The sequence below is a fragment of the Lates calcarifer genome, linkage group LG4 (genome assembly GCF_001640805.2).
Source record: "Lates calcarifer isolate ASB-BC8 linkage group LG4, TLL_Latcal_v3, whole genome shotgun sequence".
Lineage (NCBI taxonomy): Eukaryota > Metazoa > Chordata > Actinopteri > Centropomidae > Lates > Lates calcarifer.
This window is the reverse complement of record NC_066836.1, coordinates 5,255,481-5,278,523: the sequence shown is the minus strand read 5'-3', so window position 1 is coordinate 5,278,523 and position 23,043 is coordinate 5,255,481. Positions and strand designations below refer to the sequence as shown.

General features: G+C 41.2%; 1 protein-coding gene across 3 annotated transcripts; it reads right to left on the bottom strand.

Moving 5' to 3' along the window:
- Positions 1-242: 242 nt before the first annotated feature.
- tep1 (telomerase-associated protein 1) lies at positions 243-22,506 on the bottom strand. Of its 3 annotated transcripts, none has more exons than XM_018678116.2 (56): positions 22,410-22,506; positions 21,002-21,528; positions 20,641-20,847; positions 20,331-20,480; positions 19,759-19,923; positions 19,540-19,677; positions 18,296-18,367; positions 17,967-18,091; positions 17,442-17,599; positions 17,039-17,148; positions 16,680-16,758; positions 16,288-16,480; positions 15,578-15,872; positions 15,300-15,452; positions 14,990-15,061; positions 14,626-14,747; positions 14,349-14,414; positions 13,811-13,954; positions 13,349-13,640; positions 12,884-13,005; positions 12,587-12,700; positions 12,271-12,388; positions 11,992-12,180; positions 11,668-11,855; positions 11,413-11,554; positions 11,062-11,241; positions 10,875-10,967; positions 10,482-10,617; positions 10,014-10,173; positions 9,764-9,897; positions 9,594-9,682; positions 9,238-9,352; positions 9,006-9,032; positions 8,713-8,923; positions 8,422-8,542; positions 7,920-8,044; positions 7,724-7,823; positions 7,378-7,533; positions 6,971-7,183; positions 6,736-6,792; positions 6,317-6,452; positions 5,790-6,041; positions 5,472-5,623; positions 5,208-5,315; positions 4,977-5,081; positions 4,644-4,773; positions 4,467-4,552; positions 4,135-4,261; positions 3,545-3,675; positions 3,326-3,447; positions 2,569-2,709; positions 1,973-2,072; positions 1,571-1,688; positions 1,298-1,380; positions 926-1,030; positions 243-662 (listed from the first exon to the last, which is right to left on the bottom strand). In XM_018678116.2, exons 2-56 carry the CDS (start codon positions 21,524-21,526, stop codon positions 543-545), a joined length of 7,872 nt encoding a protein of 2,623 aa, XP_018533632.1. In that variant the 5' UTR covers positions 21,527-21,528; positions 22,410-22,506; the 3' UTR covers positions 243-542. The 3 variants fall into 3 exon arrangements, with proteins under 3 accessions (XP_018533632.1, XP_018533634.1, XP_018533631.1); XM_018678118.2 differs by having other exon boundaries at positions 22,382-22,498; XM_018678115.2 differs by having other exon boundaries at positions 22,306-22,492.
- Positions 22,507-23,043: the final 537 nt, after the last annotated feature.

The window sequence follows — 23,043 nt, the reverse complement described above, 5'->3', positions numbered from 1 at the left end:
CATACAAAATCTGACAATAACATGACTATCACCACCCATTTACTTACCCAGGAATATAAAAGATATACTACTAATTAAAAGGAAATCCTGTCTCAGCCTGGTCAGAACTATCACTGAGAAATTTGTTAAACATGAGGAAAGTATTGTGTGTAATATTTTTGTTTGTCAGGTAAACAAACAATATATTCCAAACCATATTTTCCATTCTAATCTTCTAAAAAAAATTAAACCAAACAACAAAGTGACAGTTGCAAATAATTTACTCAAAGAAAATATCATATCACATCCCACATTCCATTTTCCTTCCATTACAATTTTCAAATTAAAAAAACATCAATAAATTCAGGCTACATAAAACTATAACATGATACTTATAAAGCTTTGTCATTTTTTATACTTGCTTGTTATATTTGCAAGTTTCTCTTAATCTAAATTAAAGACACATGTAAACACAATTATTATTGCACATTTACCACAATTGAAGCAAAACATCCCATAATCTTTGTTAGTGTAGTGATAAACTGTTTTTAAGAACTAGAGGATTATTCCTTCCAGGAGAGAAAGTAGAGCTTTCCTTGTCCGTCCCCACAAACCAGCTCAGTGGGTTTTTCTGGATTCACCTCCAAAAGCAGGACAGGACCTCCACACACAAACATTCCCACCTAAAGAAGGAGAGAGACAGAATGGAAAAGATGTGCATAGAGAGGAGAAAGTTACCAGTTAACAGTCTTAACTGAAGGAATACAGTGTTAATGCATGTTGTCTTTGTTAGAGCAGTATGGCACAGTCATGTTAAGATATATCAGAGTTCGGATACACACACAATACTAATGAATTGGATCAGAGCTTTGTTTTTTCATGGGGTTCACTAACAAATCAAAAGCTACAAAGATCCCCGGACCTATCCTGTAAGACTTTAATGCACCTGTTTCTTGGTGACTCTGTCCCACAGCTTCACTGTCCTGTCATCGGAGGCTGAGATGATGGTGCTGTCGGTGAGTCTCAGCACACTGATCCTGTCACTGTGAGCCTGAGAATAAAATAAAATCAAAATCATAATCAAACACTATTAACTAAAGTGCAACGTTGTGCTGCTTTTCAGCATTGTAATTTTGTTGGGTTTTAAACTCCAGGTCAGACAAAAAAAACATACACGAACATTTAAAGATGTCCTCATACCACAAAATTATACTCCCATACAACACAGTGCTGGAGTAAATGTAGTTACTTTCCATCTCTGCGATGTGAAATATGCACTAATCTCTTCTGTTCTGTGCCAGAGTCAAGAGTCTCTTACAGGTTTTCTGCTGGTCCATGATGAAAGCTCAGGAGGCTGGTTGAACCACATGTTGCCCCTCATGTCTCCACACACCACAAACTCTGAAAGAACATTCAACACATTAAACAATCACATTATAAACAAATAAATGAAAAGCTGGCACATACAGAGGTAGTTCCACTTTAAGTAAGAGCAGTGATTTTAACAGCTGCAGTGCAGTGTTGATGTTTGTATTAGAGATTCAATGATTAGTCGACTGAACAGAAACATAATTGGTGACCCGGCTTGTACCTTTGTCCACAGTTAGAGCTGTTACTGGGGTTCCGATCTTCTCATTCTCCTCAACATCGTACTCAAGTTGCATCGAGCTGAAAGCGGAGCTGAGACTATTTTTGGGGCCCATGGCAAACTGAAGAAAGAGAGGACAATGCCATCAGTCAGCATTTCTTTTTACTAAAAACAAAGTTTGTGGTGTCCCACCCTTGAGTTTCAACTTAATTTGTCATCTAGATGATGTGCCTACTGAGATGGACAAAAGGAAAAGAAACTGGTATTTTTGTTTGTTATGTAGGAAGGTTTTACAATAAAAATGTATGTGTACTTATCACTTTATAATTATGTTTTCTAAGCTAAAAGACAATATTTTATTTTCAAGCACATGAGAATATGAGTTACAGGCCAGGGAAAACTTACAATGAAGCCGATGTGAACTTTTTCATCTTCTTCGCCCACCAGCCACATGCTTTTCTCATCGTTACGGATCAGACTCAAAATTCGGACACTTTGGGCCCAGCTGCAAGAAGACAAGTACAAAAGGAGCTTTGAACGTTAACTTTTTCACACCTTGGGGCTTAAAAAAAATCAAACCTCTCAATGTATAAGAAACAAAACCCAACATCTAGGGCTGAGGTGGAGTGTTTGTCAAATGAGGCAGTGTAAATTAAACTTATATATTAAATTTAAACTGTTCATTTGATGTTTTAGGGCAATTTAGGGCTCGTGTAATCAGTACATTTTCAAATGTGCCAGCTGCCATGTTTGTCAGCTATAGAATAATGTTACCATCGATATTTAGTTTGATTCCATATTAGCCTCATTCTCACTATGATTCCGTCTGCCAGCAAGCACCAACTTTCAAGGAAAAATGAAGGCTCAATTTACGTCACAAACTAACATATCTAGCACAAAATGATGAAAACTTAAATCATTTCAGGAAGAAGCGAGTTTTCTCTAACGACCCCTCAAAAAGCTCAAGATTTTGGTACACGCTGTACAGTGTGTATCGTTACTTTGAGACTGTGTGCTGCCAATTGTTGTCCTCATGTGTGACGTCAAATATTATTCCACAGCCAGACACGCCGATCAGGACGGAGCAGTAGGAGAGGTGGACCACTGGTCTGTTCACTTTGTACGTTTTTACCTTCACCAGGCTAGGAGAAACAGAAATACAGAAGCAGGACTGGTTAGTTTTTTAGAATCAAAGTCTCACTAGAAATCCCCAGTTTTCTGAAACTCAGCAGCTCAAACTTAAAACAGAGAAGCGGCAAAATCTGGGGGCCTGTAGTTGGTGTTGGGGGGAGTGCAATAAAACCAGCGAATGTACTTTAATTAATACAGGCAGGAAGTTGGGTTTTATTTTGGAGTCTTTCAAGTCTTACTAATGTCTTATGAAATCTTTACAATAATTCATAAAAGTCATACAAACAAATTTGATGTCAGGCTTGATGATTTTATGCCACTGTAGAAATCAGCATCTGCTCCAGAGACCAGTCCAAACTTCCCACTAGAGGGAATAAGTCTTCAGCCGGTTACAGTGGTTGTATTCTACATTCTGCTAATGTGGCTTCCCATCTGTACAGGTATTAATCCCAATCAGGACTGATTACATTTTAAAATTAGGTCACGGGATGCTCTCAGAAGATAATGTATTGATTTTGACACATTAATCAAATGTGTAATTTTCATTGCGAAGTTTGTTGCTGCTTTCAAATTTAACATAAAATTGAGGGCAGTGCAGTTTCATGTAGTGTGACTTTTGTTGTTTACCTTGCGGTGCTGTGTTGTTGATTCCACACCAGCTTCCACACGTCAACAAAACACTTTGTGTAGCCAACAGCAAACTGGCTGTGAGGCATGGAGCAGACTGCTGTGATGGCGCTGTCTGAGGCCTGACACACACACAAACAGACACAAAGCATTAGTGCACAAGCACAAAAACAAACACAAGGTTCAGTATAAATCCCTTTGTCTCATGCATTTCTTCACCTGTTTGTGGCCAACCAATACGCTGTGCTGCCACAACTCCAGCAAACCAGATTCATAACCAGCAAGACATAAATCATCCTCCTGAGAGAAGCAGAGCGCAGTGACGGGGCCTGAGAGGTGGACAGGACTCTCTGGGAGGAGAGGACAGAATACAGAGGTGAAATGACATGAAACGTCAGACACCATACAAAACAGCTGCAAAATAAATAATATGATAATTACTTTCTCATGACACAGGAACTCATTTTCTGCCTTGCAGCTGTGACTGGAATCTGGTTGTGATATATGGCAATGTTTCTGGTTTAACAAAAAGGATCTAGCTCTTTATTAAAAAGGTTTATCTCTGTAGGAATCCTATCCATAATGTTTTCAGACACTTATGATAGTAATCTAAGCCTGTCTACTGTTCACAGTGGCCTGGTACACTGTTGCTCAGTCCTGCACTGATTGCAAAGATTGTTTGTCCCTATCAATCATCTGCACCCAAAAACATGGGAAAATAAGGTTTAGGAGTTATAGTTTAACATCTGATACTGTGAACAATTTTCTCACTTTATGGTATTATATAGAGGAAGAGTATGCAGTATTACTTGCTGTCCATGTCCAGCATCGCAGTGAGCCGTCTTCAGAAACACTGAGGAATTCTGGGGCTCCTTGCTTGCAAACAACTCCATGAATTGCACCACTGTGTCCGTTGAAGGTGCTGAAGTGCTGCATCTGTGCGTAAAAAATAAAGGATGCAAGAGAGGAGACAAAATCTGAAAAGTAAGTGTGAAGCTCACACTTAGAAAATCATTTTTGCTCTGCATCTAGATTACAACTAAATAAGTATGAATGAAGAGAAAAACACATGAACAGGACAAAACTGACCAACAAGAAAATTACAGAAACAAATCAGGAGCATTTATTTTGACCGACAGACCTGCAGTGGTTTCCAGAGCTGTACTGTGCCGTCATCAGATGCAGTGATAACAGTCATTTCTTCTGGGTTGACTTCTGTGTTCTTGTCTTAAAACCAAAGCAAGAATAAATAAAAAATAAAAAATAAAAATAAGGCTTGGTGACTCATTACACTGTGCAATGTTATAGAGCAATTTACCTGTATTTGTGAGGAGAGAGCAGTGGTGTATACGCTGCTTGTGGGCAGGAATGTGGCAGATTTCTGCATTGGTTTCCCAGATCCACACATGTAGTCCTCCCTCTGCACAGCCAGCTATCACATACTGTCCCTGCATACAGAAATAACAGCAAGTTGCTTTCTTAGTCTCAAGAAAGAAAATAAGGACAACACAGATAAATTTCTTCTCTGTACTCAATCGATGAAGCTCTTACTCCACTGATACATCAGCTGACTGCAAAAAAGTTTTCTAGGAGGAAAGAAAACAAGATTTATATTTATGTTCTCTGAGAGACAGCCGTATAATGTTCTCACCACACAGCAGACAGAGGTAAGAGGACTCTTCCAGGAGATTTCTCTGAGGCACTGGCCTGCCTGCAGATCCCACAAACAAAGTCTCCCATCGTTTGAGGAGCTAATCTGAAAGACAGATAGATGCTGATGAATAGTAATATGGTAATAAAAATCTCTCAGGTAACAGCTCTGTATGGGGGACCTGTAACTCAGGTTTGTTAAAATCAATGAAGAAATATAATGAGGACTCACCACACAGTCTGGAGTCCAGACACAGCCAGTGATCCAGTCTCTGTGAGAGTGAGGGAGTGACTTTGAAAGAGCAGGAGGAGATGAAGTTACATCCCACAGCATCAGAGCCTGAAACAAAGATACACCTATGATTATAACACAGCCAGCACCAGGTCTGAAACAGAGGTTTAGTTTAGGTATGTTTCCAGCTTTTTACCAGCTAGCATTAAATCCCTGCACATGAACAGTTCAAATGTAAGTCCATAAAACTCTAGATAACTCTACCTGATCTTTTCCACCGGAGAGCAGCTGTCCACCATCAGGGCTGAAAGCCAGACAGGTGACCCCTCCACTGTGGCCTTTCAGCAATATTTGAGGATCAATACTGGGGTCAACGGCCAGCTCACTCAACAACCACAGACCAATGGTGCAGTCATCTAATTCAAAGGGAAATACACACGAGGAAATAATAAAACATGTATTAGTAGAGAGAGTGATGTTTTAAGAAAAGGTGACTGGCAAAAGCATCCTCTACCGGAGAAATCTATCATGTTGCCTGGAAACCATGATAAAACGTGCTTCTCTGATGTCAGTAACACATACCTGAGGCTGCAGCCAGGTAAGTGGAGTTCTGTGCCAGAGCCAGGACGACACCTCGTTGCGCAGCAAACATTTCCCACATTTTCAGGTCCCCCATCATTCCCTCCTCTCCTTCTTCTCTCTTCCAGGCCCTCAGACGTTTGTCACTCCCAGAAGAGACCAGCAGCTCAGGTTCAGTCTGCTCCGGGTCCAAAACCACCCACATCATGCACAGTACAGACACGTCAAGGCGTCCTGGTGCCCAAATCATCTCACCTAAGATTAAAATAAAATCATTTATGGTTTGTTTTTTAGTGTATAACATCAAATCTTTGTAAAACATCCTTTCAGATAAAGTGAAAAAGTAGCTTAAATCAATGATTATTTTATCTGTGCAGCACAAAGTTAATGCTGCAGAATAATAATGTGACTGTAGCTACATAAAGAAAAATTCCTGTAAACAGTGAAATTTAGAAATATGTTGGCAGTTAATGATCTGAAGTTCTGTCAGTCTCCCAGGGATGAAATCTTATAAATAAGATGGCACACACCTGAGTCGAGACGGAAGAGTCTGATGCCTTCACCGTGGTATCCCACAGCAGCGTAGTCTCCATTTACAGCCACACACAGCGCAGCAGGGACCGAGTTCACAGACTTCCGTTTCTTCTGAGGAGGCTCCTGTTCACTCTGAAAAACACAGATCATTTACTGGAAAATTCCCATTTTCATTTACATTCAATTTTTGGAGATATATTTGTAGTTCATTTTTCAGCATGTTAAAAGGAGTCTCACAAATTAACGCCCCTCTAAAATATAGTATCTCAACTTAGATTTCAAAAAGATAGAACACTGTAAAAAATGATTGACTAGCACCTAGTCTCTGGCATGCATACACCACACAACCTCTGCACTGTAATGGTAAATGTTAATGTAGAACGGTAAGAGAGGTAAAAGAGGAATAGGAACTTACTTCATCTCTCTTCAAGGCAATGACTGAACGCCCAAGTCCTCCTGACCAGAGCTGGAGCTGTTTTTCAGGAAAACAAAACAGACAGAGAGAAAAGAGATTTGATTTCAAAATAAGAGAGAATGTGTAGTAATCTTAAGTAAGTAATCGTATCATTATGATCCAGCCATTTTGGCCAGCAGATTTCTGTTTATTTTTTCTGGTCCGAGTTCAGTACGCGCAGGCAATGATGTCTCACCATGTGATCTGAGCCACCGCTGAGCAGCATGGCTCCTTCATCCAGGAAGGTGAGGACCTCTGTGGCTCCACAGTGAGCCTGGAAACATCCAACACAGGTGGAGGTGGGCACTGACCACACCCTGACCTCTCCAGATATGGAGCCAGAGCAGAGCATGGAGGAGGAGGAAGAGAAGGAGAGACTACGCACTGAGCGCTGGTGACCAGACAGGGACTGAGGAAACAGACAAGAGGAGAAATGGCAATTATATCACCACAACATCTGGAATGTGACCTTCAACACATTTAATATCTCAGCACTTTCAAAATTATTGTTTTTAATTTTTAAAGAATGAGCATTAAGCTAATTTTAGCTCCTTATACAAGTAACATGCAGCTTTTCTTTGGTCTCTCCTCAGTGTGACTCACAGTTTGAGTTTTATTCTGGAGCCAGTTCCACACGATCACGTCCCCGTTCCAACAACCAGCAGCCAGCAGATGACCCTCAGGGTCAAAGGTCACACAGTTAAATGGGCTGGCGCTGGACAGGGCTGCTACCTCATGTGCTTTAGTAGAGGACCACACCTGAAGAGCAGAAAAACATTCAGACAGTACAATCAAAGATGGATAACACTGACAGCAGTAAATTCTATTATTAATATTTTTCATCAAAGTTGCTGCTCATCTTCCTGAGGTATGAATAAAATAGATTATAAACAGTTATTTAAAATCACACACAATAAATGAAATTTCATGTGATTTGTTTGAGACTAACTTTCAGCTTGAAGTCCAGAGACACAGTTGCAAGGTGTTTATGGTCTGCAGTGATATCACTTGCTGTTATAATATTAGTGTGGCCATCTATAAGAGCAGTCCTGCAAGGAAGGGAAACACAAGTAAGTTTATTTAAACATCACTGAAGAACACAAATCCAGCGTGTGAGGTATGTTCCTAATTCTTCATCCTCTCACCTGCAGCCATTCTCAATGTCCCAGATCTCTATTCGTCCATCAAAGGAGGTTGTAGCGAGACGTCTGTCCTTCAGGAAGACACAGCTTGAGATGCCATCACAGTTGCTCACCAGTGACTTCACTTCCTGTTCACAGCCAGGAAAAGGTCAAGATTAGACATTTCTGCAGCATTTTTACCCTGATGGTGTCGATTTAACTGTAATTTGTTTCCATAATTGCGTATGGTATTAAAGAAAGCCATCTTCCCCAGCTAGGCTTGTCCTGGAGACAGATGATTTCTTGGTCGTGTAAACAAATAATTGAATCTCTACTCTCTCAAGTGTGAACTGGTCAGAACTGCTGTTCATTTGCCGTGATTACAAACCACCCTGACGGTGTACAAGGCCACTAAATGATGAAAAAGTGATTGAAAGGCACACATGGGAGATAAAAACTGTACATTACTAGTGGAAAAAAATGACCCATAAAACCCCCACATCCTGGAGTTAAAGTGTGTTCACACCTGTCCTGTCTGTGTGTTGATGAAATGCAGCATTCCTTGTCCAGTACCAACCACCATCAGCTCTCCATCCGAACTCACGACCAAACAGGTCGGTTCAGTGGAGAAGGTCGACACCAGCTCACTGTGGCAAAACACAGAAGACCACCGTTCCAACAGTTACAACAAAAAATCCTAAATTTATGTTCCACCTGATTGAAAAATAAAAGAATCTGATAAAGTCCACTGCATAAATTTTCAGTGATGAAAATAGTTGACTAGTTGGAATACTACTAGCACAGACAACTTGCTCACCTGGATTCTTGAACAATCTGATCTTTGTTATTCAGCCACTCAATTACCCTAATGCCTCCTTTTCCCATCAGGCCTTGTGCCCAGGTGTGAGCAGTGGTCTGTGGAGGCTCATTGAGGGCCTGCTGAATGAAAAGAGGTGGCCAGGATGAGAGCAGGGGGGCGTGACGCTGCAGGAAACTCCGGCAGTCCTCTAGATGGTCCTGGAAGCCAGCTGAGAGGACACAGAGAAACTTGTATGAGTACTGAAACACATGGCAGAACTCTTTGGATAAAATGTATTTTTAAACACTTACAGGGGGGTCCAGACGTGCGCTTCGTATCTGCAGGGGGACAAAATTTCACAGATACAATCACTAGGATTCTTTTGTTTAACTACCATTTAACATGGGAGGGTTTGGCTGAGTCAAACTGCTCTTGCAACAAAAGAGAACATATGAAAGCTTGGAGGGAAAAGCATCTAAAAAACATCCAGACTAGTGAAGGCAAACACCATGTTTATCATGCAGTATCATCGTGCAGACTCACCGTACAACCTGTAGGTCTCCAGGAGGTGGTGCAGAAGGCTGTGACGCACATTAGCATACAGAAAATAGTAGCTGGAGAGCAGGGAATGGAGCGCCTCCAGCTGGCCACTTTCAATCTAATCAATGCCAAATACAAGGATATGAGATGTTAAAATGTAAAAGTAGGTATTAATATAAAATTATAGATTTTTTTCAGTAGCAACATTACGAAATGTTGATAAATGTTTGATACAATTAATTTCACAAATGTATCATGAACTGCCAATCCTGTTCCAGGAATAGGAGCATTTATATTTTAGTTAGTAACTTAATGCCAAAGCACGCTGTATAGTATCTATGTAATGAGTGATGACTAACCAGACTGGAAGGCAGGTGCATAACAGAGTCGGCCTCACAGTGGAGGAAGGTGTCTGTCCCCTGGTGGTCAGCTAATGCCCACAGATGAGCTGTGAAAAGAGACAGAGAGTAGAACGGGCGCCACAGTGACTAATACTTTGAGCGTCGGAGGAAAATGAGTTGTACTTTACCTGCTAGTACAAGGTGAGCTCTGGTCCTGTCGCTTTCTGCCGGGAGGAAAAAGTCCTCAAAGGCCAGTCTAACATCTGGGTTTGTCAGAGCCAGCAAGTCGTCAGTGCCGTGGCAATGAGACGGACCAACCAGGCTGCAGGAAGGGAAGCAAAAGGTTTGATCTCCACCAGAGCTGTTATAATTCTACTCAGACCTCAGTATACAGTACAGTTTATTTAAATATGACTGTGACTCATATGGGATTCATACCTTTGTAAACTCTGCACTATACGGGTGAACGTTGCCATGGGAATGCGTCCCTTAGGCTTCCTGGACAGCTGCAGCACTTCCTGCCATGGCACCTGCCCGTCCCGTGAGGACAGGTCATTGCATGTGTTGAGCAAAGAGTACAAGTCTCTCTCCTTCAGGCCTGTGAGTGAAGAGAAGAAAACATTGACCCAACCAAAGTCCCTTTTCAAGCCAAGGTTATTATTGATGAAAACTGTGGACAATTATCTGAACTATGTTGGAGTATCAGACACTTTTAGGAAAGCCATTATAAAGATGAATAACTGAATACAAATCAGATATTTAAATGCTTCCTCTTGATTGTCTAATAATTTGGGGGATGTAAACTTTGTTGCAATGCACCAAGATACATGCACCAAAGCCAGTGATAAATTATTATCCTTTATATTCCACTTATACAATCTTAAATTTCTCCTTGACTCCTCTTACCAGCAGGGCTGACAGTGAGTGCTGCCAGGGCCCAGCGGAGTCCCAGCATGCCTCTGTACTGGGAGCAGAGTCTGTCCAGGCTGTGCTGCACCAGCTGGCTCAGAGACTGGGGCAAGCCCTGCAGGCTCTCCTTCAGCTGAGACACAGACGTACAGGAGACACCACCATCATTGTTACTATCCACACCAGCAGCTGTTCATGCTCTTACCCCAAAGATATTTGTCTCTATCAACTACTTCCACCCCAAAACATGATGATGTTTGGAGTCAGACATCCAGCTGTGGTGTTTGAGTTTAAAATAAGAGCCTTGGGAATATATTATATCAATGAGCCCTCACAAAAAAAAGGAAAAATTTGATTTTGTAGAAGTGTCCATAAAGAGTGAAATCAGACCTTATCAAAGGAGGCAAAGTTCCTCAGGTCTTCACAGGCCAGGTGGAGGTAGAGAGGATTCACTGCTCCTTTCTTCATTATCAGTGTCTGGAGCTGGAAAAACACAGAAAACACAAGCGTTAGGTAAAAAACAGATTGAGAAAACATTAGTGTAGAGAAATATAGAATTATAACACATAGAGAGAACCTGGTTGTTGAATGCAGAGTCACTGAGCTTCTTCCCGAAGGTGTCAAGTCCCCTCTGAACAATCTCCTTCCTGTCCGGCACCGTAAGCTGTCCCAGCGTAAACAGGACAGCGCTTCTTTTCTTGGCCAGGGTTTGTAGCAGAGCTGCTTTAGATGGGATGCTTACTACCAAACACACTCCCTGACAAGAAAGAGAGAATATACTTTATGGAGTTTTTGTATTTAATATTTGATCTGCAAACTACAACTTTTAAGCAGTAATGTCACATTGGCAGAGCTGCCTTTGTTGTTCTAGAGTATTTGGATGAGGGTGTTATGCATGACAAAATAAAACTGTTTCTGTTTGACTGACCTGAGGAAGCTGCTGTGGTATCCAGTCAGAGGTGAGCTGACCTCCGCCATCTCGGACAGCATCCACCCCATCAACTACCAGCACCACAGGTTTGTCCTGCTTCACATCACTCAACAGGGAGTGAAATTCAGACAGCAACTCTCTGAGATAAGAAATATATTATAGAAATATATTATTATAATGCATATGATGCTCAGACAATGTGGCCTACATGTACATCATAATGATTTGGGAAACAATTCAAAATCTAATCACTTGTAAGAGTGGGGAAGCGGTGATTCCTTCTCAGTGTCTTTCATCTTCCTAAACCACTTTATAAGGAAGCGGAGAAGGTTCTCCACAGAGCGTGCTGATTGGCTGGCAGCTGTGGAGTAGGAGATGACATCACAGACCAGGTTTCTCCTGGACTTTACTCCGGTCCTGAGGGCATCTGCTAGAGCAGCCTGTGTGGAGAGAGACAGATATACATATGTAAAAAAGTTTTATTTCATTCAACAGTTGAAGACACTCAGGGCTTTCTCTGTCTTTATTATTACTTCTGTCCAGTTCCTGACAGGCTGATGTCTTTAACACATTTACCATGAAGACAGTTTTGCCCTCTCCAGGTCCTCCCTCCACCACCATCATCCCTCCTTTGGTCTGGACCTGCTCCACCATCTCCACAGCTCCAGACAGCAGCTTCGCCCTGCCAAAGAACTGCCTCTGCAGCGCCCCCTGATGCACTTCCTGTTCAGTCACATCTGACGCAGCCTCAGCCTCTTCATCCTCCTGCCAGATAGATAATGATAATGAGGTGTAATCTACTGTTATGTTGGCTATGTTGACAAACTGTCTGGGATATACCTCTGAGAAACTAACCTCCACAAACTGCTTCAGAACTGCCATCCAAAGGTCTTCCAGCACAGCCTTGCCAAAGTCCTCCAGGTTTTTCAGATATGGTTTCCCTTCCACCACACCTCCCCACTCACATGGGTAACTAGGACAGAAAGAGAAACGTACAGGCTCAGCAAATGTATCTACAGTGATGTTTAAATGTGTTTTTTTAAATCTCAAAATGCAACCAAAAATTTATTACCTCACAACCATTGAATAGATCTAAAAATGGTCTTTGGATTTCTGATAAAAATAGTTTTAATACCACAGTCTCGCTGCTTTTATGACTGACATGACTCACTTTTCAGTGACCTTGACATCGCTGGCCCGGATTCTACTTTTTAGAGCAGCCATTTTTGACTCAGCCTCCTTTGATTCAGGAACAAAATCTGATTTCCAAGCCACTGGAACTGATCTGAGAAACAGAGACACAATGGATTTAGTTTGAATACTTATACATTTAACACTCAATTTCATATTTAAATAAGTATATCTACCTGCTGTGAGTATTTCCAAATTGATTAGAAGGAGTTACTTTACAGTAAAATGATTCATTCATTCAAACTAGAAATTTTGATTTGTGAATATGACAGCGTACTTGGTGATATTTGGGTCCCTGAAGTAGCAGAACATTCGCTGGTGTGCTGTGTCGGGGAAAAGAGCCTGAAACTGACGGATCTCCATCTCTGTGATGGACAAACCTGCTGGTGCCGACGCCAGCTGCACAGAGAAGAACAGAATTATGAATTATGACAGAATTCTACTTTTTTCAATATTTTAAATTAATATTCACATATAAAAACAAACTCAATTCCCTTTAATTTTAAAGTAATAATGTTAGTTTTATTTTTTGTGCCCCTGTCATGATGAAAATTAAGTACGCGGAGTTTGTTTGAATAATTTCTGTCCTTTTTTGGAGACTTATAGCGAGCCTGACATCACTAACACTAACCTCATTTTAAAGGTAAAGTATTACAGCATTAAGATGGTGTTTGTTGATTTAAGTAGCACAGAAACTACTCATTAGTTCTTATATAAATTATTTCATAAAGTCAAGTCTTACCCAGCTGTACTGTGGCAGGTCAGGGAGAACAGGTTTGGGGGGAACCAGTCCATACCTCTCGCCCAGGATTCCTACCATCATCTGGCTGCGACACACTTCTGACAGGCACAGCTCCGTGGTTCGACCCGACTCCTCCTCTGTTACACCCCAACGCAGCTCCACCTCCTGCAGGTAGAGGCAGTGCGGCGCAGCGCGACGCCGGAGCTCTGGGAAGACGCTCCTCACCAAGATGTCTCGCTCAGCGTGCATGTCTCGGAAGGTGGAGGAGATAAACACACGCACACCTTGCCACCTGAGGACAGAGGACGGAGTTAAGGTGAGGAACACATAAAGAGGAGGGAAGAAGAGGCAGATTAGCTGAGTGTTAAAATGTTAAACAATGACATTTTTATGATCATTTACAACTTATGAGAAAATGTAAGGTTTAGCAACAAGTTTTCCAGGGCTTTAAATAAAATCTACCTTAACTTGGGGCTGGCTGGTATTGGGACGAGACTGCTTGTGGTCTGAGTGCCTTTAGCTCCCTCTGGTGGTGCAATGTTGTACAGTTTGTCCAAATGTTCTACATGGTCCAGCAGCCTGGAGGATCCTCGCTCTGCCACAAACCTGATCACATGATTACAGAAATATTTTAATATTTTAGGAAACGTATGCTTATTTGCTTTCATGACAACAGTTAGACGAGAGGATCAAAAACACACTCATGTCTGTGGGATGACAAAGACTGGAAACAGGAAGAAACAGGTAGCAAAATCAACCTCCCAGCACCTCTAAAGTTCACTAATATTTACATATGGCCATATAAATGGTATTGACCTTCTCATCTAACTTTCAGAAAGAAAGCAATTAAATATATGCCTTGCTGGAAAAGATAAGTAAAAATAAACTCCTACCATAATCAACATATATAATCAGAGTTCCATTGGACATAAACATTTCTTACATTTATATAAATATCTCAATCAGCCTTTGGATGAAAATGAGCAACCAGACGTTTTACCTGAGTATTTGCTCACTGAAGCCTGCCAGCTTCACCTGGTTCCTGTGTGGGCTGTATTCAGAGTTTCTGTAACACGTCAACAACAGCAGATGCATTCAAGATTATTTAGAAATAGGAATCAGAAAGAAATCACTACTCTACTTTCTACTGTACATTTTTGCATTAGAAAAAATCTGTCTACCCTTAAAAGAATCCACCAAACACTGTCATCAATGTCAGCTTCCTAATATTGTTTGTAAGATCTAGGCAGCACAAAAGCACAAAAATAATGCATTACCGCGCTGACATGAAGACTTGCACCTCAAGAACTTTGCTGTTTATTTCCTTTCTGTAGGTGTCGATGGTGTACTCAACATCATGATTCAACCAACTCTCAGCCAGAATGATGATGTTGTCAATCTGAGAAAAATAGCAGCTCTTGAATACTTTCAACAAAGACAGGCAAACACATCTCTGATGTGAAGCATCCTGAGAATCAGAGATTTCCTCAGCAAATATCATTCAGTGACAGAGCCAAGCAATGTCAGTAATTTGGAAATGCAGATGTAAACATGTTGACATGCACCTTCCACAGGCAAGGAACTAAATAGCTGTTGCAACTCTGAAAGTTGTGTCTCCTGCAGACAATGAAGTGAACTGACCTTGTTTTTCTTGGTTAATATTTTGGAGATATAATTGTCGTCCTTCTCTTCGTACTGCTTTTCTTGACATGCCTGTGAAAGACACATATTCATTAATAGGGAAAAAACAGAAATGTCCTCCAAAGCATACAGCTACTACTGCAGAAATTAATGCAGGTGTGTCTTGTTACACTGAGGTAGAGACTATTCTAAGTTCCTTTCTTAGATCTTTAAGTATTTATCGGTTTAGTCACTGCTGATGACAGCTAAAATTAATGTTGGTGTGAGATGGTAAAAAAGGATGAATACTATTGAAAGAAAAAATACTGACCTTTATTTGCTTCATCACACTTCTGACATTTTCCAAAAGGACGTCAGACTTGAGCTTGGCTTCTTCACCGTGACTCCACTCCATCAAGTGGAGCTGGCTGTCCTCGGCACTGCTGCTGATCATCAGAGAGAGCAAAACTGCCACCTCAGTCATCTGAGAGGAAAGAAAAATAGGGAGAGGGGTTAGTTTATTTCAATGTCTTTGAAACCTGAGTAAAACATTTCACACATCAGCCTTTCTTTGTGTTATTGCTAATCAAAAGAAAATCAGGCCCTTACAGAAGGAGCGAGCTTGTCGTCAGTCTCCTCCGTGTTTGTCTTCCCCCTTGGCTTCTTGCTCACTTTTTTTTCCTCCTCTTCCTCCTCCTCCTCCTTCTCCTGTTTTTGCTCTGGGTCTGGTGGGAGGCAGAAGTCCTGCTTCTGGCTCCAGTTGTGATCCGTAGACATGTTAGTGGAGAGCAGAATGACCGTCCGTCCAGGGAGCGGGGGCACATTGTAACGGCAGGAGATCTGTACTGCCGTCTCCAGAGCTTTGAGGTAACGGCCCAACAGATCAACAGAGTACAGCCTCTGACTGGATGCACAGATACAGAAACAGTCACATTATATGACTTTTTTAAAATTCATCTTAATGTCCGTTTGTGTTATTTTTTAAGTGACCTGACTAAGTAAATTTTCCATCAAAAGGTCATTCTTTATTTTTCTGTTGTGTCTTTCATCTGATGACCCTAACCTCACCTGTCAGGGATTATCTGCAGTTCAGTGACATCTTTAACTACTTATTTTCTGTTCATGTTTCAGTTTATGCTGCTCTCTTCTTGTTCAGCCACAGTGGCCATCGGTGCAGCAATGCAGTCATTCTTTGAAAGGTAATACTGAAACAGTGTTTCTTTCTATAGGATATCTAACCCTGAGAATTATAAGTCATCTCAAAATTAAGGAAACAGAGGAGAAAAACAAACATCCACAACATAATAATATGGTCATACTTGGCCTTCATGAGCTGGGCCTTCTTCATTCGGTACATTCGATAGATAAATGGCACTCCAAGTGTCACCCTCAGCCTGCTCCTTTGGGTCGTCTCCCATTCCAAACGCCTGTAGCGCTTGGACTTGGGAATCCTCTTCAGGATGCCCTTCAGGATTTCTTTTGCAGGGGGAATTTCTTTCTGTGTTGTGGAGGCTAAAGGACAAAGAGGTAAAGAGGAGGAAATTTATGTGTTTTCCGTTATGTGTGTTAACTGGTTTAATATTTGAAATCAACTAATATGCATATATACTTTTACTTAAATAACATTTATCCCTACTTGAAAATCAGTCTTTTTTTTTTTTTAAGTATGACTTTCAGTCAAGAGTTTTAGTGCCATCTGATGTTGACTCACCCAAAGTGTGAAGCTCCATGATGACTTTGTAGGCAGCGAGGAATCTGAAGGGAAACTGTCGACTCTGAATAACCGCTTTCTGTAAATCAAATCAAAAATACTCAGTTACAGGGGACTCAAACAGAAATATAGACTCTTTCAAACAGAGATCCCAATAAAATGCCTTCTTTGTGCTGCCTTAAAGGCATAAAGTAACACAACAGCGTCAGTGTCTGTCCTGCCAGTCAGCTCTGTGGCTACCTCCACTGCTGACTTGAAGGTGGAACAACAATCCCCCCACAATTCCAGGTTCAAGCAGAATTAAGGTGCAACGCCTGAACAGGTTGTAAGGATTTAGTACATGCTTCATTGTGTCTCACCTTATTAGTCAGTCTGCTGAGGATCTTCTTGTGATGAGCCTCACTGATGCCCCTGGTGATCATGTTCCTCAGGTTCCTCAGCATGGCCATGAATGGAAGAGACTTGTTGTCTGCACAGTAGAGACATTATTCATCAACATGTGTGATTATGAACAGTTTGTGTTTGAATACTCGTAGGTGTGATATGTGCATGTGTGTGTAGCGGATAACTAAAAATATGGACAGAACACTGTAGGTCAGCAAAATGAAACATCAGATCAAAGATAAGTTTTTTTGATGACTGACTAACTCTTTCCCATCATCATGTGCTTTGAACTGGTGATACAGTAATTAAACTGGCCAGCAAGCCCATACACGTTGCACAGTTTGATGCCAACCCAGAGTGATTAGTTTCTTTTCAGACCTATGAGTTTTTCCCAGGTGGCGGCTTTGTTGCCCTCCATGCTGAGCAGTCGTTCCCACGTCTCTGGCTCTTTGAGCTTCATTCTCTGCCCAGCTCGCTCTCTGTCCCACACGCCCTTCATTCCACTGTGGGTAAACGCCTTTGCGTCACCTGGATACCTAGTGACAAACACAACCACCATGCCGTATTTTAAAGTGGAAGCTGGACAAACCCAAGGATAGGTAAATTTATGGGTCTCAAGGATGACAGGTATATAACTAATACTCTGAGAATAACCCGACCCTTTTCTCCTGCATTTCCATTTTCTACATTCCTATTATCTACAGAATAAATAAATCAAATTCTGAAGGACAGTAAACACTCAGAAGTCTCAGCTAAAAACAAAAGATGACTGTGCGTTTGCTGTTAGAGCCCTTAACATTAACTGAATTCAATCAGCTGAAAAAGTTGCAGCAGCCTCTCTGCAGCTCATCAGTGTGAGGATACAGTCGTGATTTTGTGCCTGTGTGCGCTTGTGTCTCTTACTTTCTTCCAAGAATGGCCATGACGTGTTCAGCTGGTTCTTTAATGTGAAGCTTCTTGATCATCTTCTTCATACTGAACTCGCTCTGCTTTTTATCCACCACCACTTTACTGCTCTCTAACTGCAGCTGCAAACAAATACAAAGTACTGCAAACCACATCAGCAACAATTAAGGGACAGAAATATAAAATGCACAGCTCTGCCAAAGTTTGTTCTAAAATGTCAAGAAGTGTTTAGAATTTATGTTTTTATTACAAGTACAGGTTGTAGTTGTTCTACTAACACAAAAAAAACTTATTTCATGACACAATAGAAAACTATATTGACTTACAAACTTCTTCAGAATAGACTGTTCTGATCTGAGCATGTGCGCCCACTCTTTCAGCTGCTCATCAGTTGGTTTCTGGAAATCAGTCAAACAAACCATGGAGCGACAGAGAGAAAATATTTGAGGCACATAGTCACTGAGTGTTAATTTAGAGAAATGACTCTGCTGCATTAAAATAGAAAGCACAAAGTTTCGATCCTTTTTCAGTTGGGGCGGTTAAGAGACGAGTGGGTTTCAACGTTTTTTTTTTTAACCACAGTGAAAACAATAAGAGCAAGAAACACACATCACTAATACTGACAAACAGTTTTCTGACTGTTGATAACCATGGTGTAACATTAGTATTGTCTGGTTTAAACTTGGAGAGAACACACACAGCGAGGTGACTATCAGCACACTATGCTTTATTCACCCAATATATTCAGCTATTGACTGACTGATATATCACCATAGATAACTGATCAAACGTTTTACACCACAATTTTACAGTTTATTGAAATTTAAGCAGCTCAAGTCCAGTGAATAACCTGGTACAAAGGTAAGTGGTAAACTGCCCCAAAAACTGAAAAATCATGTGAATTTAATAGAAAACATGCCTTTTTCAGGGATTAAGAACTTGGTTAACTTACAGCTTTTCAGCAGCAATGGAAGTAAATTAAGCCTCAAAAGGTGACGCAAATACTTCCTACAGCTTCCTGCACCCTCTGTCTGTACAAAGGCAGTGTTGGAACAAACTGTTACTACACTCTCTGATGCACTAATAGGACAACACTGCACTGCAGGAAGCTGTATCGTATATTACTGTCAGAACGATGAGATAATGACCTAAAACCTAGATGAAAAGAACTAGACATGATGGAAGACCAGCACAGTCTCCAGACATAAAACCTATTGAGCTGGTTTTAGATGAACTGGACAGAAGGTGAAAGCAAAGCAGCCGACAGGTGCAACACAATTGTGTGAACTTCTGCAGTGTTGGGATGAACTTTCTGTACAATATTTCATTTCCATTGTGGAACAGACGTCACACGTGTGCTCAACTGCTGGATGAGTCAAACACTTTGATTGTTAGTTAGTTGTTTAGTTCATCAAGAAGCCCCCATGATTCCTTGTTCTAGGCTTTAATTCCAGAAACACTGCGACACTGACTTTAAATAACAAAAAAAACATCTGATGAGGTGTGGTGTTGAACTTCCAGTTAGCACTAAACCAAAAGATAAAACAGAATAAAATGAATGCTTCTGTACCTTGCCTTTGGGCCTGTTGCAGTTGTGTTTACAGCGGTGTTTGCGTGTGTTGTACTTGGCCAGTTGATACTCGCTGAACTGCTTGAACTTGTCAGCCATTGCCTTCTTCAGGCACATTGGAAGTGAGCGGCTGAAGCACTGGAAACAGAGAGTCACCGTGTTTAGATGGAACTGATACATCGAGATTCCACCAAACAGTGGACGCTCTCTGAGACTTACCGTACTGTAGAGTCTGACTACTTCCAGCCAATCAGAGGGCAGCTGCACAGCGGCACAGAAGTATCTGCGGACGTGAGACTTGGTGGAGGGCTGATTGGCAGCCAGAGCCAATAAGAAGTTTGCTGTGATGCGAATGTTCAGCTCCTGTCGAGTGTAAACTGCCACCTGGATGGGAAAGAAATAGTATATGCATATATAATATGTATATATGTGTCTGAGTACAACATGACAACTTCTTGTTCTAAGTCATGTTGTATTTATCACATGCTGTTGTTGTTTCCACATTTAAAAAGATTTTTTCCCATTGTCTGCGGGGTCTATCTATTTATAAAACATATTTAAATACTTGCAATTCCTATTGTGATTTCTATAATAACGGTATTGCTGCAGTACAATGTGTTTTCGGCAACATGGTTTGGGGGTTTTCTGAGTTGTTTTGTTTGATTGGTCACAGTGGGGCCTAAACATTGGTTAAAATACATGTTCAGGAGCTACAGTCCAGTTTGGGATACAAATAAAATTCTTTCAAATACACACCCACCTTCTCACACTGACATGTAAACTGTACAAACCTTGAGAAGAAACTGTGGGTCCTGGGCAGAAATGTCCTTTGCCAGGTTTATGATCCTGGTCCAAACACTGTCCTCTGAGTCCCAGTCATTCTGGCCTGGACTTGTGCTCTTATTGACCAAGGAGCAACACACTGCATTCAGCAGGAGATACTGAGGAACAGGCAGAAAGACAAAGAGGTAAGTGTTCACAACCCAGAGGACTTATAGTCACTTCAACACCTAAAAGCAGAGAAATTCTAAACTAAAGCATAAAAAAAGAAAGGATTTATATGACACATTGCAATATGCAGAGTAAAATTGTTTCCTCTACCTTTTTATCCTTCAGTTCCTCCTCAGTCTTTTCATTCCCTCCATCAACCTCTGCAAATTCCTCTCCGATGGCTATAGTTTGTTCCAGTTCCTGGTTGACCAACTCTGTTTCCAGGACAGGAAATTCCATGGTCGAACCAGCATGGTCCACCTCCTCCCCCTCCTCCTCCTCCTCTTCAGACAAAACATCATCTTCCTCAGAAGGGTGCTGATGCAGAAGAAGTCGCATTAAAAATAGCAATACCACCAAATGGGAAGCATCAAAAATTATATACTGATATTTTAAAGAAGAATTCATTAGCAGCCATGGTAAGACAAGACTTTACTTCTATAGCAAAACAAATGATAAATGTTTTATGTACCACAGTTGTTTCTTCAAAACACGACAGCATCACTTCAGATATTTCCTCTCTGCCTTGGTCTCCTCCAACATCCCTCTTCTCTTCTCCATCCAGACCATGATGCAGGAATGAAGGAGGATGAGCAAAGCGATTGATCAGAGCACCACTGGTCAGGTATGTGGAGAGCACAGAGTCAGTGGGGATAGAGGAAGTCAAGGAAAAGGAGAGATGGGGTGAATCACTAGTAAGAAGCTTGTTCTCAGTGCTGAGGAGGGGAGAGGTGAGGGAAGGCGAGAAGGAAGAGGTGGAGAGAAGGGAGGATGACGTGGAGGACAGGCTAGAAGGCTGGAGAGAGGAGCAGGAGTAAGGTTGCACTGCAAAGTTTATGAGTGGAGAAGAAAGCTGGGGCACCACCCCGGAGGTCTGAGCTAAGAACTTATTCTCCAGATTTGGAGGAGCATAGTTGGAAGACAAACTTCCCCCACATGTGGCTGGCTGCCGCTCTCCTTGGGCCACATTCGTCTGCTGCAAAGTCAGGGCCCTCATCTCTGTGGAGAAACACATCAATCAGAGGGTCAAAGGCTACGACAAGTTTGAGCCTCTCCATCAATAAAACCTTCACAATCCTAGACAGCATGAAGTGTTGAGATAGGCAGTTCGGCAGCATTCCTTCAACTATTTGATCAAGCATTATACTGCTGTAGTTAAGGGTGTGTTGTTCAGTGGAAAGCAGAGTTCAAAGTCTGAAAGGAGTGAGCACACAGCCCAACAGACTCTTCACAGAGATTTACTAGACACCAGGAGCAACATAAAGCACAAATATATTTTCTGTTTATTATTTTTTGTAATTATTCAAGCAAAAACACCTAACACTCTCAGATTCCAGCGACACACATGTCATGGTATACTGTCTGCTGTTGGTTTACATCATTGCAAACAGCATATCTGGGTTTTGGACAGTTGATCAAAAAACCCAAAACAAAAAAACTATTTGAAGACGCCATTTTGGGCTCTGGGAAATTATACTGTTGATCTGTTATTAAGTTGGTCAAGAGCTGAGTTTTTGGTACACTACAAGCCCTTTCTTCATATTAGTAAATTATTATTATTTTACATCTATGTATGTAAATGTAAACTACTAGACTGTGTGTAAAGTCGTATCAGAAAGACAGAAAGTCATATCACTTCTACAATGTTAATATGACTGCCATATATCAACAAAACTACCATGTTTCCTAGGGAGCCTACTTCATTGTAATGACTCCAGAGTTTGCATAGGTGTGGTGGTTAGCTACGAGCAACCGGATTAGCCGCATTAAACTCACCGCAAACCTCCCCAATTTAAACTCCACAAGCCGGGCGCTGACTCTGAACAAACGTGAATAACACGTATAATGTTACCGTTTTAATTTGCAGCAGTGTTTAGCACCTGTTTGTGAAGTCTTGTGAAGCCAAATGCGGCTCCAGATTTCCAGTACATTTCCTCATGCAGCAGCTGCTCGGCTTCTCGGAAATGATTGGTCAGTATTTTGTGTACTTTTTTACCGTAATAACGCACATATCGGTACCAACCCTAAAAATCATCGAATATCCAAGAGCAAGACTGGCGTTATTCTTTATTTTACTAAGTGTCAGTGCATTCAATAACAAGATCAAATTTAACAGTAAATCTCGTAGGATTTTCTGACATCCCTACCCTGTCTGTGACAATCAGCATAAAACACTGCTTCCCACTAAACATTTTTAAAAAAGGGTCACAAATATACAGGTTCGTTTAAAAAATGACGTTAATTTCTTGAAACAACTAGGCAGTTTTAGGGGACGTTATTCATTCAGGATTAAATAGTGTCATTCTTGGGGACTATTGTCACTTGTGCATTTATACACACACTCATTGAGTATTTGATTAACAACACCTGCTTGTTCATATAATCAGGCTGTTTTCAAGGGGAGGGGAAACTCCACGAGACATACTTGATTTGTCATTGTAGGTATCTCTCAGAGACAAGTAGTAAAATTATAACATAGCAGAAGTAGCGTCCTCTATCAATATGTTGTAAATA